Source organism: Diceros bicornis, chromosome 2 (assembly GCF_020826845.1).
Source record: "Diceros bicornis minor isolate mBicDic1 chromosome 2, mDicBic1.mat.cur, whole genome shotgun sequence".
Lineage (NCBI taxonomy): Eukaryota > Metazoa > Chordata > Mammalia > Perissodactyla > Rhinocerotidae > Diceros > Diceros bicornis.
The window spans coordinates 64,472,188-64,490,815 of record NC_080741.1 but is presented as its reverse complement, the minus strand read 5'-3'; the positions used below and the strand labels follow the sequence as shown (position 1 = coordinate 64,490,815).

The window sequence follows — 18,628 nt, the reverse complement described above, 5'->3', positions numbered from 1 at the left end:
ATTGGATTAGCTTTCTTTTCTCCTGCTCCCAAGAACAACAGTGCTTCCTTCTGTCATGGCACTTAGCACTGGACCACACTGAATTATAACTGTTGCTTTGCTTCTTTCTCTTTTAAGACAGACTGTGAACTCGTCCAGGTCAGGGCCATGTCTGATTTACCTTTATCTCTCCAGTAATGCTTCGCTAAGCATGTGGCAGAGCTCAATAAATCTTGTATGGATGAATAGTCACATGACTGGTTCCTTTGCATGATTCAGATCTTAGCTCAAATACTGTCTCTTCAAGCAAGACGTGCTTCGCCACCCAGTAGCAAGTAGCCGTGCGTCCCAGCACAGCCTGTTCCATTATCCTGCTGCATTTTCATCACTGAAGTTAGTACTCTGAAATTATTTGCTAAGTTGTTTATTCTCTGCTGCCCCACAGAATGTGAGCACTGTGAAAACGGGCCCTTGTAGGTCTTGTTCATTGCTTTATTTCACGCCAGCTCCTGGTACTTCGTAACCCTCAGCACAGTTTGGTTAAACGAGTGAGTGAATTTTCCCTGTTTTCCTTCTTGCCCTCAGTGGAAAAAGTTAGGGCTGGCTGTACCTTCCTTTTTTGGTTTTCTGGACTGTCTTAGCATTTTATCAGTAAGGTGAGGGCGGTTTAAATTTATTTCGTGGTTTATATATTCTGTATTAAACAAAACAAACAAAAAACTGGCTGGCAGAGAATGATGCAGATGGCTTTCTTTAGAAGGGTTACTGGCCATTAATGTTAATTGTTTAGAGCCACTGGTTTGCAGTCAAATACTCGCCAATTCCGTGTTGCTGAGGAGATCACAGATTTTCTCACTCTGTCTTTCCCGTACCCTCCACATCTGTCACTCATCCATCTCTTAGTATTCTGATTCATCATGATACTAATCCCCCCTCCGCAATAAAAGCGTTACCTACCAGGCTCATTATCTTTTAATGCAGCAGCCTTTTTGCTGATAAATGTTAGTATTCTGGTGTGTTCTTTAATGCAGTTTCTCTCATCAAAATTTTCTTAGATGTGCTCTTTGAATCTTCCTAAGAAAGATGGAGAAACAAGCAATGAAACTTTTCTGGTTCCTTCTCATTGTCCCTACTCTCAGATACAATATTTTATACATGCTGTCCTTTTTAAAGGCACAAACTTAGCTGAAGTGAGCCTTGCCCTAGGAATTGTGTCTGACACCAGAGCCCTGTGTTTGGACAAGGGTGATTTAACCTGAGGATCATAGGCCCCAACAGAAGGGGCTTCTCGAGGTCACTGGCCAAGGTTTCAGAGACTCCTTGAAATAATATGCAAAGTTGTGTGCTTTCGTGCAGCTTTCCTTGAGAGAGGTTCTAACAGCTTTTTAATCCCATTTTCAATCAAGGCCATGGCCCAGTAATTTAGTAGCACGACACTTGAGTAGAAATGGCAGTCATTGAGCCGAGAGAGCTAGAACAAACTCCAGTTCTTTCTTTCTTTCTTTCTTTTTTTTTTTTTGTGAGGAAGATCAGCCCTGAGCTAACATCCATGCTAATCCTCCTCTTTTTTTTGCTGAGAAAGACCGGCTCTGAGCTAACATCCACTGCCAATCCTCCTTTTTCTCCCCAAAGCCCCAGTAGATAGTTGTATGTCATAGTTGCACATCCTTCTAGTTGCTGTATGTGGGACGCAACCTCAGCATGGCCAGAGAAGCGGTGCATCGGTGCGCGCCCGGGATCTGAACCCGGGCCGCCAGTAGCAGAGCGGGCGCACTTAACCGCTAAGCCACGGGGCCGGCCCTCCAGTTATTTCTTAATCAAGCACTGCACTAAAGCCAATAAGTATATAGCATTGTTCAAGCCCACGCAATACGGCTGCAGTAATGCTTAGCTGTTTATGATTATAGGTGTATTATATGTAAAACCTAGAAAACTTGGAAAATACTGAAAATAAGAATATCAATCACCTATTAATCCTAGCATTCAGAAACAATATTTTAATGCATTTCCTTCTAGTCTTTGAGTGTATGGTGTGTGTGTGTCATATATACATATATCTATTTTTTAACAATGAGTTTATATTCTGTGTACAGTTATTATTCTGCTATTCATGTCTTGTATCATTTCCATTTTCCCTCACATGGTCTCGATGAACTACCTGACTGTCTCTCTTTCTCTCTCTAAATATATATAACAGTTCCCTGCTCCTTGCACATTGCAATACCTGATTCAGCACTAGTACAATTTTTAATGCAACATTTTGCTTTGCAAAACTCTAAAGAATCCCATGTGTTCAAGTGTTCCCATGTTTTATTGTTTTCATTAAAATGCTCAAATCTAGAGACCAAGTGCAAAGGGGAATGAATATCACAATGAAAAAAAGGGAAATCGATGGCATAATAGATTTTTGTTATTTGAAGATCCACTTTGCATATGACAGTGACTTTAGGATTCACCCCTTCAAAGCCGTTTGCATGATTTTTCTTGATTCTTTCAGTTAGTAAGGTTGGTTGACATTCTCACTTCCTTTAAACATAGAGGAAATTTGGTCCAGGGATGTCTAGTCTCTTGCCTAGCAACTCAAGTTTTGTTCAACTCATGCCAAAATGGTAGTGCTTGGCTTCTGTTTGGCTTCCCCTGGTAGCCCAACTGAGCTATCCAAGTCTTCCCTGTTTCCGTGTAGTCAGTAGAACAAACACAAGTCTTAATCTCAACAGAGCGCTTAAAGAAACTCTATATGTATACATTCACTTTGGGAAAAAGTAAGCAGCTCTTGGAGGATGTAGAGGTTAGTGATGCCCTAGAGATTTAAAAGTGCAATAAAGTGTTCTGAAATTTGCTACTTAAAAAGGCAGTATAGACTTTGGTTTATTATGGTATCTGTGTGTATATGTATGTGTCTGTTCATAAATAAATAAAGCTTTTCTTTTTGTAGAAGAAACTAAAATAGGTAATAAAGCCATCCACGATCCCCTGAGCCAAAGAACACACTGTTTTGGTGTATAACGTTCTAGTCCTTGTTTCCAAATGCATATTTATTGTTATATTTTCACTTTTTTTATATAAATTTTTGTGTACAGCCATTATGAAATTTCACCAAGAATAACATTTGCCATTTAGTTCTATGAGAACATGTTGAGTAGCATAGTTTATGGCCTTGAATATTTAAAAGGAAAGAGATTCCTCCTCCTCGTGTTAGTTGGTCAGCCCAAGACCCTAGCAGAGAACTTGCCATTTGTTTTCTCCAAAGGGACACCTTTTTTATTGGGAACTATAGGAATTCAGGTCCCAAGCTTTTCTCACTTCTCTAGATGACACTTAGACTCACACTTTGAATGTACACTTCCCTGTAAAAGTTTTCTGAGATCCTTTGAAGTAGCATTCGCCACCTTCTAGGCACTAAGAGCAGATGATGCCATCCATGGACTCTTTCTTCTGCATCTTCTCAAAGTTGCCCTTCCTCTCCCTGAAGGGAATAGATGAGCCGATTAAGACAGGTGCTGTTTCTGCCCATATGCCTCATGTGTAGTATGTGATACGGTTTATACAACACAAACTTCCTGCTGCCACTGAGAGCACAAAGTGTGTATTTGTCCTAAGGAAAACCACTGGCGTGCAGTGAAGTGTGGGATCATGTTGCTTTCTGACACCCATCTAGTATGGATGGCCTTGCAGTCAACGTTAGCTAGATAAGAGCCACATCCTATGATTTCTAGATCCTGGAGAACTCTGCCAAACAGTGACCTTTTTTTGAGTGTTTTCCATTAAGTCTCCCTGGTGTTTTCAATACATCTGAATAGTTTTGGCTAAAATAAATTATAAGTTGTAATCAGGAGTTTTGTTCTAGCATTCATATTCATTAGATTTTAAGATTTAATGACTATATGGACCTAAAGCAAATCTTTGATTTCTTTTTTAAAAAGCAGTGGAGTCTCTGGATTTTTTATTTTTTAAATACTAATTTGTGGCTACTTTTGGCTCCTGTAGAAGGTGTGGCTTTATAAAAAGAAGGTTTTCAGCGACTTGCTAGCAAAGAGGAACAAATCTCTTTTTAAATTAAAAGAAGTTTTTAGTTGTTGTAAAATAAAATTTCTTGTGTCAGTTGAGCTGAGATCTTTTGGAATGTTCCATGGACTGCTTCCTCAGAGGAGACAGGCTGTAACTGATTACCCTAATATGCTTTAGACTGGTTGGTTTTGTACAATTAATGGAAGGGCCATTAGTTAATTAATGTTTATTTTTAAATTAATATTTTTATTGCCTCAGCAAGATGTGAATATGGTATTCTTGAAAAAGAATTCTAGATTAAGGCTAAAATCTGCTTAAATGGGTCCCTCTGATCCCTGCCCCTCCTTGTCCCACCGGAAATATCCCAGTTATCCTCTGATGTGGACAGTCATGGAAGGCAGATGCCATGCATGTGTTTGAAGTGTGTTGAACACCCATCTCCTCCTGTACCTGCCATTCTGCAGCGTGTGGTTTTCATTCAACGTTATGTTTTGGAGATCATCCATGGTGTTACCCAAAGAGATAGCTCATTCCTTTCAACCTCTGCAGACTGCTTTATAGGTTGGCTGTCCCACAGTTTATTAAGAACTTCCAGTCATTTCGAGGTTTCCTTTATACCAACAGTGCTACAGTGAGCATCCTTGTACATGCACCTTTGAACGTGTGTGCAAATGTTTCTTATGCTAGGGAATGAAGAGTGCCCTTTATTTTATATGTGAAAATCTTACAAGACAGGGAATTTAAGATGGTCAGAGGCTTATAAATGATTAGCAGAGTGTAGATTGAAGCCATTTTTTTTTTTACTCCTCTTCTGCCTAGTTGGGGATTCTTTACAAATTTTTGTAGAGGGTCATTGGGATCCTGGGTAAAGTCAAGTCTAATAAAAACTAACTACAGTGAAACGTTGCTTATTCCAATTAACTAAAAGGTCAGTCTGAATTAGGGAAAAATCTGAATTTAAAGATGTAATGTTATACAATGACCCACACTAATGTATACAGTGACCCACACTAATATAACTTGATAAAATTCCTTAAGGAAATCACATTAATGAACAAATAAAAGCATTTAATAATTGTTTTTGAAAATAATGACGTATCTAAATTGCTCAACACAGTTATTCTCATCCATAGGTAAGATATTTCCCCTACAATATTTTTTATATTTTAACATGCTTAGCAAATGATTTTCCCTAGTTACAATAAGATAACCAAAACCACTTCCTTTCTGAATGGTGTAAATTGGCACAGGAAGGTGAAAAGGGTGGACATTTGAGGGCCTGCTCTGTGCCAGGTACAAGGCTTTTAAACATTTTGTCTATTTAATTATAACAATCTTGTGAAATGAGGCTAATTATCTCCGTTTCATAAATTGAGAAACTGAGGCATAGAGGGCTCTAAAGCAACTCGCTAAATGTTGCCTGAGTTTGCCTGACTTAAATGAGTAGTACTCTTTCTACTATATTATAGTTTCCTTAAATGTGGTCCTCAGACCTGCGCATCAGAATGAATATCTGTTCATACTACAGACTCCTGGGCCCCTGAGGGTGCGGCCCAGGGATTCTGCATTTTTAACAAGCTGCCAAGTGCTCCTTCTGCACTCTGAAGTCTGAGAGCCACTCTGCCACTCTGCAGTCACCTCATTCTGGAGATCGGATGAGCTCTGCCAGTAGAGTGCCCCTGACGCCTTTGAGGACGAGTAATCCCCGTCACGGCTCCCTTGCAGTGGGCACCTCAGCAGTGCACCTCTGGGTGGCTTCCTCCTACTCACCCACTTCCACGGCCTCGTGTTACTTGCGCTGAACTTAGCATGGCTCATGGTTTGACAAGTCCCTTCCAAAAGAGTTGAAATCATCACACTAATATAGGGATCATTTTCTAAAAATGGTTGAAGTTTTCAGTGCAAAGTCATCAGCTCCTGAGTGTATCTTTTGTGCCTAATACAGATGGAATTTGCATTTTGCATTCTAACTTTTGCTCAAATCAAAAATTTAAAAAATTGAAAATGAGAGGGCACCTTACACAAGTGATTACTTCTGAAATACCAATATGTGATTTTATTTTCCAGGCTAGCCATCCTTTGCCAAGCTCCCCTGGTGGTAGATTTCCCATAAGCCTGCCCTTAATTGCTGCTGACTTTCCTAGAAGTGAGGAGATCAGAAGTCCCTTCCAGCTCTCACCCTCCCACTAAGGACAGGGTTTGGAAGAGCCAGCCAGGTTCAGTGACCACCTTTGTCTCCTCTGCTTTTCTCTTTCTCCATTATTATGTTTTTCTCTCAGCTCTGTGAAATTTCTTTTTCACTCCCAAATGACCTGTTCTCCCCGTGAGGGGCTAGTCCCAGCTCAAGTCCAAGCTGAATAGTGTATTTGGATGACTGACAGGTATCAAGAGGGGTGCTGATGATCCAGAGGGGGTCCTAGACCAACTTGGATTTGTGTTTTGTGCTGGCAAAAGAGCGTCTGTCTTTGGGTGTTCAGCTCATGCAAATAAAGAAGGCATTTCCCCTTCTGAAAGGCAGAGGAGGAAAAAAAGAAAGAGAAGACCAAAAAAAGGAAAAAATTTTAATTTTAATCATGTACTCCTCTGAAACTAAATATACACCCCTTCCTCTGTCATGATTGGTCCGCTTCAATTGACAAGTGGATCGGGTGGAAAGGAAATATCCTGGACTTAATTGCAAGTTAAGTCTCTCTTAATCCAGAAGAGCATTTGAGATTCTGTCCAAGTGTTCAATTTCCCAGGCCGCTGAGGTCTGTGAATTTCTTTTCCCAGCCTCCAGGCTGCTGCAGTACAAGTCAGCATAGCTAATGCAGATAGATCTCCTGCCTCTTGCTCTCCTCCTCCCTCTGCTTTGATTCGATATGAACAGCCTGGTAACTCCGACGCGGGGGGAGAAATCTGACATAACTCTGCAGATGGCTAGGTTGCCATGAAACACCTGGGGATTATTCTTTAAGGAAAAGGTAACATTTATATGCTAATGATTTCTTCCCCCCTCCCCTCCTTGTTGCATTTTTTCCAGGGCTGCCTGTTCCCAAGAAGAGCCCAAAGTCGGTAAGGACTTGTCTGTTACTTAGTGCTTGTTTGGGGGGAGGGGGTCTGGGGGTGGGAGGGCACGCTGTCTAGCTTGACTCCACTAAATGTGTTTTACAGTGGATGGGGGAGACAGGAACCGGGGCTCCTTATATTAAGTTCTGGGGATCTGTTTGGTATAGAAGGTATTTGGGTTTGTCTTGAACTGTCTAGTGATTTGTGGACAGGCTGCAGGGGCCAGGATAAAGAATGCATGATTGGAATTTTCTCTGTATAAATGCATCACAACTCTCCTTCAAATGGATGAGTTTCTCCGATGTTTTAACTTGATACAAATGCCATTGTTTCCTTTGGGAGGAGGAAAAGAAAAAAAGAGAAAAGCTCCACCTGCTTCCTGAGTATGGTTGCTCTCAACTGGTGTTTCCAGCCATTCACATGGGTGAATTCTCTCCCTGAGCGTTCTTGTCCACTGGATGATGAATTATTAACAAAATTAAAAAGGCTGTGGGTTTAAGGAAGAATGGCTCTGTCGTGTATATATGCCGTGTGTATATGTCTCACATGGAACGATGTTCACTGCCCCAGCCCTGGGAATAAGACATTTCCTTGCTGTGGAAATGTCCGTTGTTGTTTTGCTAGCTTTAGCAGCATTATGCTGCAGGTATAGGATTCTTTAAAAAAAAAGAAAATCAATGTTTCGCTGTCCTTTCTACTCTGGTTTCCCTGAAGATGCATTACCTAGTTGACATGTTAGCTAATAGCTTGGAGGCTGTAGTGTTTTGCTTGGTGGTTTGAGCTTCTGCTCCTGGGGCATTGACAACAAATTAAAATGCTACTTAAAAACTCAAAATCTGGAACTCCGATGCCTGTGAAATTGATCCGGGTGGAAGAGGCTTCCCAATTCATTAACATTAGGATGAAGAGGGGTACTTCCATGTGGCTTAGAATAGTTAGGGGAGGGAAAATGTACAGCTTTCTGCCATCCGGGAGAGGAGAAGCTTTAAAACTTTGCAGCTCACGGTGCTGCGGCTGAATTCCTTCCACCTGTCTCCAAGCCTGGCAGTGAGAGGCAGAAGTTGATTAAGATGAGAGAGGGAGCCTCCTGCATTCTTAAGCCCCACTCCAGAGCTCTCCAAAGAGAAAATCTGCAATAATTGATGGGATTCCAATGGCATAGTGCCGTGGTGATTGGAACATGTGACCTCAGGGCTCCTTCCTTGTCAGTTTCTGTTAAGATCCAGGCAGAAAAGTGCTGGTCGGAGCTCATGTTGGAACCACAGAGATGCTAAAGCCTGTGTGTGTGTGTGTTCGTTCTCACATACATGCGCGTGTGTCTCCCCATCCCTGGGTCAGTCAGAAACCTATTCAGACTTCAGAAAAATAGAAGCAAATCTGGGAGATGTGTCACATGAGCCTTGAATTAGAGCCATCCTTTTTTCTACCCTACCCCCAGCCATGCTCCATGATGTGTGGACTTATTTTACACACTCCACGTGGAATGGAGTCTTGACAAGGAGCATACTGGGGGAGAGAGAGCAGTTTTGCACAGGCAGCATGACATCAGGTAGTAAGGTGTCGTTTTTTGTTTTGCATCCCATTTAAACTTCCTATGCAAGAGGATTTTTGGAGATTCATTTGCATCTCTTCTTCCCCAAAGTGTTTTGGAATTCCCTGCTGAACTCAAAGGGTATCAAACAAGTAGAGAGCCTGCATTCACCAAGTCAGTTAAGAGAATCCCCTATGACAGTTTATTTTTGTAGAAGCCGTGTCATTAGCAAGCAGCAAGCCAATTACTCAGGCTGCATTCCTAGGAAAAAAGCTCTCTTAACTGCTTTGCCCACAGTCTGCTGGCTCTTAATTACCACAAGCTAAGAGACTGATGTGTTGCTGGGTTAGAAAAGAATGAGCCCCCAGCTTGGGGCTGGCCCTGCCCTGATTGCTGTGCCAGGACAGGGATGATGGTTTTCACAGCATTGTTGGCAGACTCTGACAGCTGCTGTACAAAATTTGGGGGATATGAGCCAACGTCTGCCGTTGCCAGTAGAGCTTTGCTAACATCTGTGATCAGCGGGAGCTCTGTACAGGTGTGTTGAAAGCTGTTTCCCTTTCCCAGTTTGAATGTTGATGACGTCCTGCCAAAGAGACAGATGATTATGGGATTTTTCTGGTGGGGTCGGAGGGAATCCAGGGGGAAGCTGGGCGTCCTGGCTCCAGAAGGCCAATTCACATAATGACAGCCAGGGTCAGCTATGCAGGCTACGTAATGAAATGCACGCTGGTTGTGCCTGGCCTGTGATACGCTAAGATTTACTATTAGCTCTGGGATTATACTCTCTTTACCAAAGACCATGGTTTTTCTTTTTTCCTAGAGGCTCCTGACATTGTTGGCTTGCTCATGTGACTGACAGCTTCCCTTCGCCCTCATACCTTTTTTAAAAAAAAAAAGTCTTCAATAATTAAGTAGTTGGGTTTTTATTAGAACAGAAGGACTTTGTGATCTTGTTTCCCCTCTTGGATAGCCTCTATAGCTTACTTTTAATAAGCAATTTATCCTACTAGATTTAGTTTAAATGTTGAATATATAGTTTATATACTCATTGGGGACAATGGCAGTGTTTTAATGAAATTTTATTAATTTAATACCTGGACATCCATAACATCAGGGATTTCTCTGCCAAATGGCGGAGACAAAAATAAGACATATTTGCTGTCAGGTTTTAGACCTCACTGGGAAAGTGATTCTGTGGCCCAGTTTAATCATCCTGACTGGACACTTATTTAACCGAGACTCTCAATCTAAATCACATATAAGGATTTTGTATGTGAGAATTTAAAACTCTGAATATCATACCAAAGCCTGAATTTCAAGTCAGTATTCACCTATGTTTTCTCACTAGTTCATTTCCCAACTGTGCTTTCCCTTTCTCCCTTCCTTTATCTGTCCATCTGTCCTTTTATCCATCCATCATCTATCCATTCATCCATCTGTACATTCATCTTTTATACACTCATCCATTCATCTCTCCATCCATCCATCCATTTATTCAGCAAACTAGTATTGAGAACCTACTAAATGTCAGGTTTGGTGTGAGGTACTGGAAATACCATAATAAATAAGATGATCACAGCACCTTCCTGGAGCTTATAAACAAGCAATTTATTGATTGCTCCTTTGACAAAAAGGATTCATTGTCACAAATCACCAAAAATTTTTATGCGTTTGTTCCATCAGCAAGTCTTTATTGAGTTCTCTATGTGCCAGACCCAGTGTCAGTATATAACAAGAACTAAAACAAAAAACATTCCTGTCCTCATGGAACTAGGAAGAGACAAAAAATAACCACAAAAACAGACAGATCTATACAGACCCTCCTCGTGGGGCTTAAAGTCTGATGAACATGTGCTTCCAAAAGTTAACAAAGCAGAAATATAATACAACACCAGGAACACGTGTAATGAAAATTATACAGCTCTTCATTGCAGTAACTTAAGGTAAGTAGTCAGCAAAGCCATAAAGAAGACCCAAGATTGAGTTCGGTGCTATGATTGAGCTATGGAATCTGTCCCTGTTCCCCAGCAGCCTGAGCAACTTGGGAAACCACATTATTTACTTAGCTGTTACTGTTAGATCAAAGAAAGCATACCATGTTAACTAAAGAGACAAAATTTTTTACTAATTAATTTAATTAATTAACAAAAAGTTACTAAAAAACTTCTCCCAAGTTTTCATACAGGGGACACTGAGTGGGGGGCAAGACAGTCTCGTCAACAACCTTTTTGTAGCAAACTTAGCAAGCTAAAAGGTAGCAGTAGTGACAGCTTGCTGTTCCATTGTCCTCTGTTCCTTTGACCTGGAAAGGGTGCTAAAGACATTGCTGACAATTAGTCATTAAGAGATATGAGGGAGAGATCTTAGATAATGTGCACAGTGAGTGACCCCAGCCTGAAAACTCCAGTTTTATGTACCCTGTCTCTTACTCAAACTCTCCTGGTTATCTCATCACCTCTTTTCTTTCTTTTCCCCATGCCACTTGTCCAACAATCAGGGCAGTAATACAACCCACCAAAGCTCCTACAGGCTACAAGGAGAAGCAGTGAGAGTAGTAGATTGGAAGAGGATGGGTCATGCTAGCAATCTCCTTGCCTCTCACCTCTCACAGCAACTCAACCCTCAACCCTTTGGAGCCTTAGAAAATAGACTTTGCTGTTATATTAGATTTCTTTGAAACATTCAGCATGAACCAAAATTCATTTTCATATCCAATCGATACCTTCCTTTTCTTCTCCATTAACTCCTCTCGCCTGCCTTTTTGGAAGAAATCATTTCACTTAGACCCATAAATGATAAAAGAAAGAAACAAACAGAAGGATCATCCTCTGCTTTACCCTGTATTTCAGTCTCTGATTTCCACACAACCTTTAATGACATTGGCCTAATATCTCATCAGCACTTGGAGTTTTTCCTGTTGTCCATGTAAATCGCTGCAGTGGCCTTCAGTCTTGGCAGATAAGTGAACTGTAAATAATTTTGCTTTAAAATGGATCAATTTGTCATTTTTAAGCCACATAAATTCTTTTCATCATTTAAATTCCTAAGTGCTGTCTGTATTCATTTGCTCTTCCGAGTAAATATTTTCAGCTCACTTTATAAGTATCTCCATTTGAAATCATTCTGTGAAATACTGATGAGCTGATTTATTTTCCTGTTTCCATTTATAAAAACCATTGCATCTTCCCTATTTCCCTGGCCTGTCGGTAGTAAGGGAATCATTTTTTCTAGGGAGGTGGGTACATGACACAAGTTCACGGCTAGTGTGTGGCTAAGGACTTCTATGGAGTTTTCAAGACTGCGCCCATTTCTTTTTTCCTAGTTGACTCTGATTTGATATTCAGAAATAAAAATTTTAATTCAAAAATACCAGCATAGTAGCAACAGCTGGCATTGGAAATATCCGTCTCAATATGTGGTTCCCCTTTCCAGCCGGTTGCTCAAGCTAGAGAACTGGGAGGTGTATATCCATGTTTCTTTCTTTTTTTGTTCTTTTATTTACTTATTATTATTTTTTTAATTTTTTGTTTATTGCAGTAACATTGGTTTAGAACATTGTATAAATTTCAGGTGTACATCATTATACTTCTATTTCTGCATGGATTACGTCATGTTCTCATGTTCACCACCCAAATACTAATTACAATCCATCACCACACACATGTGCCTAATTATCCCTTTTGCTCTCCTCTCTCCCCTCTTCCCCTCTGGTAACCACCAATCCAATCTCTGTCTCTATGTGTGTGTTTGTTGTTATTATCTACTACTTAATGAGTGAGATCATACGGTATTTGACCTTCTCCCTCTTATTTCACTTTGCATAATACTCTCAATGTCCATCCATGTTGTCACAAATGGCTGGATTTCATCGTTTCTTATGGCTGAGTAGTATTTCATTGTGTATATATACCTATATCCATGTTTCTAAGATCTCCTCCTCCTCCTCTCCCCCATTCAGTCTGTCAGCAGTGCCTATTGATTCTGGCACCAAAATGCCTTTTGACTTTACTAGTCCCTCTCCTTCGTCACTACCACTCCCCTAGCGTAAACCACCTTGGATCCCTCACATGGACTGCTCATTAGCCTCCTGACTAGCTCTCTGCTTTCTCTTCTATCCCCACCAGTTCATTCTCCAGACCAAACTTTTTGGAAGTAAGTTGGCACCTGGCACATCCCTGCTTTAAATTCATTAATGGATTCCTCCTCCCCCAAACTAAGAATGAAACCCAGACTCCTTCAAGTAGCCCACGAGGCCCTTGTATTATTTGGTCTCCATGTTCATCTCAGACTGCCACGCTCCCTTGCTGGGCACACTAGCCTTTTTTCTGTCTTCAAACAGTCCAAGCTCGTATTTGCTTTGAAGACTTAGCACAAGCTGCTTCCATTAATGGAGGGTTCTTCCAGAGGCCTCTCCTTATCACCTATCTAAAGGACATTGCAGTATGTTATCAATCTGTTGTGATTATTTGGTTAATATCCATCTGTTCACATACATACATAGATGTACACCTAGATGGACAATCAGGTATAAATTCTAAGAGCTCAGGCACTATCTCTTTATTCCTTGTACATTGTACCCCTCAGAATCTGGCTCATAGTAGGTGAATAGTATGTGTCGATTGGATGAGTGAATAAATAGTTTACTCAAGAGAGCCTAGTCTGGGTATTCTGTCTTCAGTGTGCTAGCTACTTCCTCCATCCATGCTCTTAGTATGCATAGAGTTACTTGAATGGACTTGAAAGTGTATCTTTAATGATAGATACTTATCTTTGGGCCAGTTTCTCACCTAGAAAAATGAGGCGAAATACAATCACATTAGATGCAAATCTGAGCTCTGACTAGTTCCGAAGTGAATTTGTTCTCGTGACCCAGGTCTTCCGGGAGATAATCCAGACTGATGTAGAGGCTACAAGTTGACTTTAATTTGAGAAATATATACACATGGCTTTTCTCCTGGACAATTTTGGGCTCTAACTAGATAAAAGACAATGTCATAGCTAGTTAGTGTATTCAGGAAAAATAAAAAGGCATATTTTGAACTTTTCCAAACACACAGAGAGCATAGCTTCCAAAAGCCCAGAGTGCCAACAATAACTTGAGAAGAAACATAAAGCAAGGTTAAACCTTATTGGGGGAGAATCCAAAAAGTTTCCAGGTTGTTGTGAATTTAGCCCATTCATGTGGGTTAGAATATGCCATTTAGTGAGAGTTTAGTGGTGGCACAGTTTTTAGGGAACATTCTCAGGATGCTGCTTTACTTTCATTTTCCAAATTTAGGAACAAAGTTTAGGTGGCACTTAAAAGGGATGCAGAGGTGTAATCTGATTGACAGGCAGTTTTGCAAACTCATGCCAGATTGTATTTGTCATTTTGTGTTAAATTGGACCTAAATGAGTCATTTATTAGGGAGGCGAGAAAGGGTATTAAAATTTGAAAAATGGCCCAAGCCACTTCCAGTAGACTTCGTTTGCACACTCTGGTTACAGCACAGCCGTCTCTTCAGTTAAACTCAAGATTTCCAGGTCCTCCCTGTGAGAGATTTGTTACACTGGGACAGCCATCAAAGGGTCTTAGAAACCTATGAGGTGACATGCAGAATCCGTGTGCATGCATTTGTGGGTACCTGCATAAAAGCACACATGCATTCTCTGTAGGAGAAAGGTCCAGACCTTTTCTCAGACTCTCATTGGGGCAGGGTTGCCTGAAAGATATTTTCCTCCAGTTCAGGAAGAGGGAGTGAGTGGAAGAGGTTCAAGTTAGGTTCCCAGGGACTACAGACTCAGGAGAGGAAGAAGAAGAGTGTGATGTCTCCTTCTGGTGATTCTGCCCTGCAGCTCACTCTGAATCCCAGTGAGGTTTTGTGAAGAATAGTCTCAACATGAAGGAGACTGGAGCTTCAAGGGTCAGAGATGGACTTTAACTGTGAAATGAATCTAGTGTCAATGGACTGACCCCAGAATCTGGCATTTGCTACTCATTTGAGGAACCAAGAAAGCGTGGGCATTTGAAGAGAGGGAATACAACTCTCAGGGTAAACTCGGAGGTCCTTTAGCTATTGTGAATTATTTGCTTTCATATTTAAAATATCTTTTCTGCCCTTCCTGAGAGGAGAACAAAAACGAAACACTACCAAAGTGTAAAAATAGAAAATAAGAGTTCTCATTAATTCTCCTTACCAAAGTTCATTGCAAAATGAGAAGAGCTTTAAAATTTGTCTTGATTATAAAAAGCATTCTCTATAAAAAATAGGCAATGCAATAAAGTATAAAAAGGGGAAAATCCACCCTGAATCCAACTTTTTTCTATTTATGCTAGTGTGTGTACACACCAGAATGAGCTGATGCACATGCTCGTTTATAATCCAGACCCTTGTAAAGACCACAGTGAAGAGAAAAACAAATTCCCATGCACGTGTGAAAGAGAATGGGGATTGTGTCTGTCATTAGCATTTTCTGACTCTGAAGATCTTCAGCATGTCTCCAGGGGAAGCAAGAAGGCAGATATTGACCTTCTTGGGGCAGAAAGCAGATAGCTGGGCCTGAGAGCCGGCTTCACTGTTCGGGAGGACACTTGGAAATTGGCAGAAGCAGGTTCTATTCCAGGTCTTTGGAATGCTGATCCATTCAGGTCTGAACTGAGCACTTTCTCCTCAAAAGGGAACAATGGTGACACAGGGTAATGGTGGTGTGTGTCCCTGCCCAAACATCAGTGTGTTTTCCTGGCATCTTCACCAGAGTTTGTTGTCCCCTTGAGTCTGAGTGAATTAAGCCTCTCATACAGTTTTACCAGCACCTCTTTGCTAGTCTAGAATATAGTCCTCAAATTTCTCCCACAGGTACACCAATTTTAAATGTTCTGTCTTACCTTCATTAAATACATGCCCAATTTGCCTCAACTTTGAATCCTTGCCACAACCTATAGATCTGTAATCTGTGATAGTCAAGGGCAAATGAAGTTTTTGTCTTCCTTGGGCTTTCTTCATATACAATTTCAAAGCAAGGACTGGAAGGAGAGAGAGTAGAGGGACCTGAGATTTAAATGAAAGGGACCTTGGAAATTTCCATTGAGATGGGGAATGAAAGATGGAGGATACCTGAGAAGAGAGCAAGAAAGAACAGTTTCTGTAGGATTGATCGTAAGACCAAGGGGAAGATTTTGATGCTGTAAAGAACTTCAGTGACCTGAAATGCCCTGGGTCAAAGATCTTATAAACTACTTAAAAAGCGTAAGCTATACGGGATCTATAAGAGGATGGAGATGCCCCTTCCTGTCCCTCTACCCCTTTACGATGCTCTTAAGCAGATAAGTATAGGGACATAGCATCTATTTGTGAGAGGCAGGACTCCAGGATTTTTATTTTGAAAGGGGGAAACTAAGTGGGGTAACTGGGGAAACTGGAGTAACCTGGGCTTACCACAATCTTTTATTGGAGAAAATAAGAACTGAAACAATATTATATCCCACCCAATATTTTTTCTCCTGCTAGATTTGCTCTTCATTCAATCACCATTCAAACAAAGAGCATTTCATAAAATGGGAGGGTCTTTTGCTGAGCAGGCTTTAAGGAACAGAAACCTGCTTATTCTACTGAAATTTGAATGAAACTCTTTCCCTTTGAATACTACTTGCACTTTGGACAAGTTACAAATCTGACAAAGCTGACCCCCTGAAGTCAACCCATATATAAAGTTTGATCTTGGTTTTCAACGAAGAGTAGTGTCAGGAGATCAAGAGGTGAAATGTGATGCCTGCAAAATTGATTAGCTAAGAATTATGAAAGCTCTTCATATAATAGTTATTTATATACTTGTAAGTACAAGTGCACATATAATGCTAGGCATGATTTTTAAAAGATCTGATTCCTTTTTCTTATAATCTAGAAGAACTGATGGCAAACCCTTGGATAGGAGTTGAATATTTTATTATTGAAAGATGGAAGATGTGGAGTCCCAAGGAACATTTTTAGCCCTGATGATGTTTCTTCTGGATATTATAGCCTTATATTTAAACCTCATAGTATTTTGTGTCACCAAAAAATGAGGATGTTAAACTGATACATCTTGTATCTCTCTCCTGAACTTCAAATTTATGTACCCAATTGTTTATTGGACATCTCCAGTTGGATGTCTAATAGGCAGCTCAAATTTAAAAGCCCAGAACTAAACTCCTGAATCTTCTAACTGCACAGGCCCAAATAATTTTGCCTTTTATCTCTGCCATATCAGTAAATGGCTGCTTCGGTCTTCCATTTGGATCAGGCCCAGACTTTGAAATCATCCTTGATTCCTTTCTCACACCTTCCATACAATGTATCAGCAAATCCTGTTGGCTCTACCATCAGGATATATCCAAAATCTGACCACTTCACTCCATCTCTAGCACAGTAGCCGGGTCCAAGCCGCCGTCATCTCTCACCGAGATAATTACAGCAGTCTCCTAATGTCTCCCCACTTCTACCCTTGCCCCAGGACCTTTTAAACCAACATCAACAAAAAAAATGAGGGTGTTAAACTGATAAATCTTGTGATAAACAAGCCCAGTGTCTTAGCCGAGAACCTATGATGAAAATTGGATTTGTTTTCTGCTACAGCCCAGAGAGCAGCATGGCTTGTGATTATGTCTTTCCATCTGGCCCGCCCCTCTCTCTGTCTGCCAGTCACCTGGGGATTTATCTGCATTCAGCATTAGCTGGAAAAAGGTGGAAGCCAAAATGTTGTTGATATATTTATGTATGTTTATGCAGAAGTGCTGAGCAAAGACAAGCGGATGGAAAACACCCTCTCAGAGAACCAATAATAATTTTCTCTTTTTGACCCTCTCACTCTCTTACTTTCAGCAACCACTGGAAAGAAAAGACAGCCAGAATAGTTCTCAGCACAGTGTCTCCAGCCACCGAAGCCTCCACACGGCATCCCCAAGCCACAGCACACAGGTGCTCCCCGAGTACCCACCTCCTGCAGAGGCCCCAGCTCCGGACCAAACGGACAGCTCTGGGCAGAAAAAACCAGATCCTTTTAAAATCTGGGCCCAGTCCAGGAGCATGTATGAAAACCGACGTGAGTAGCGTCCTGGCACTTGTCTTCCTGAGACCCCTCCCCAGGGCTCCAACTTTCTCTTGAGGCTTATTGAAAGTAGATTTTCATTGTGTAAACTGCATAGAGGTAAATCAAGGTGAGAGGCGAAAGCTTCTCAGAGCAACTATAGAATCTGTTGGATATTTGTGGAGGCTCCATTATGACTTCAGTTTGGGGAGGGGGTAGATATAGATGGTCATCAGATAAAAGGCCTGGATAAAAATGGATTTATTTTTCCCTTCAGTTAAAAGAAGTGGCAGACAAGAGCTGCTGTCTCATTAATTCTTCCCCACTTGGAGGTTGTAGCATGCTCTTGTGAAACAGCTCTGGTATACAATGGAACATAAATATGTTTGGTTTGGATTACATGAGTAATGAGAAGAAATTAAATGCTTTCTTAGTGGTCTCTTAGTTTTTAAGAATACTGGTAATTTTTTTTTTTTTTTTTACAATTATCAGTCTTTCTAAATATTCCCCTTAAAAAGGAAAAAAAAAAAACAGTGAGTGGTTAGTGCTTTAATTATTGATACTATGGTGAAATATGTTCTTTGGTTTTTCCCATTAATATGAGCTAGTGATGGCATACTTTGTAAGTTTTTGGATCTTATAAACCAAGTATTGCCTTCATGTTTAATCTTTTACTTTTTTTAAAGAAATGATTTCCAAACACTATTCACCATAAATAATAATCATTTATCTTACCATTACCAATGCAAGTTCCTAAAATACTTTAATCTTATGAGATGCAAATAGGCCGTTTTTTGGCTGTTGCTATTACTGATGTTTTCAGTCATTAGTGTGATGGGTCAGGATGAAGCAACTTCATTTTCTCTTTTTGGTGAGGGATAGGAGAGAATGTTTAATGAGGGAAGAGGCCAAGTTTGGTGAAGGGCCTGATGAAAACTGGAAGAGAGAAGAGAATCATCTTGCCCATCCTCTTTGTCCCTGCCCCCCCTCAGCACAGGTTTCGTTTATAGACACAGC

The 18,628-nt window shown here is 40.8% G+C and overlaps 1 protein-coding gene across 4 annotated transcripts in view; it reads left to right on the top strand.

Moving 5' to 3' along the window:
* MAGI1 (membrane associated guanylate kinase, WW and PDZ domain containing 1) overlaps positions 1 to 18,628 on the top strand; it is a 630,558-nt gene that overhangs the window by 578,573 nt on the left and 33,357 nt on the right. For all 4 annotated transcript variants that reach the window (XM_058562542.1, XM_058562531.1, XM_058562564.1 and 1 more), the window contains exons 13-14: positions 7,010 to 7,041; positions 17,407 to 17,626. In XM_058562542.1, the coding sequence (XP_058418525.1) occupies positions 7,010 to 7,041; positions 17,407 to 17,626 (252 nt within the window). The remainder of the gene's footprint in view (positions 1 to 7,009; positions 7,042 to 17,406; positions 17,627 to 18,628) is intronic.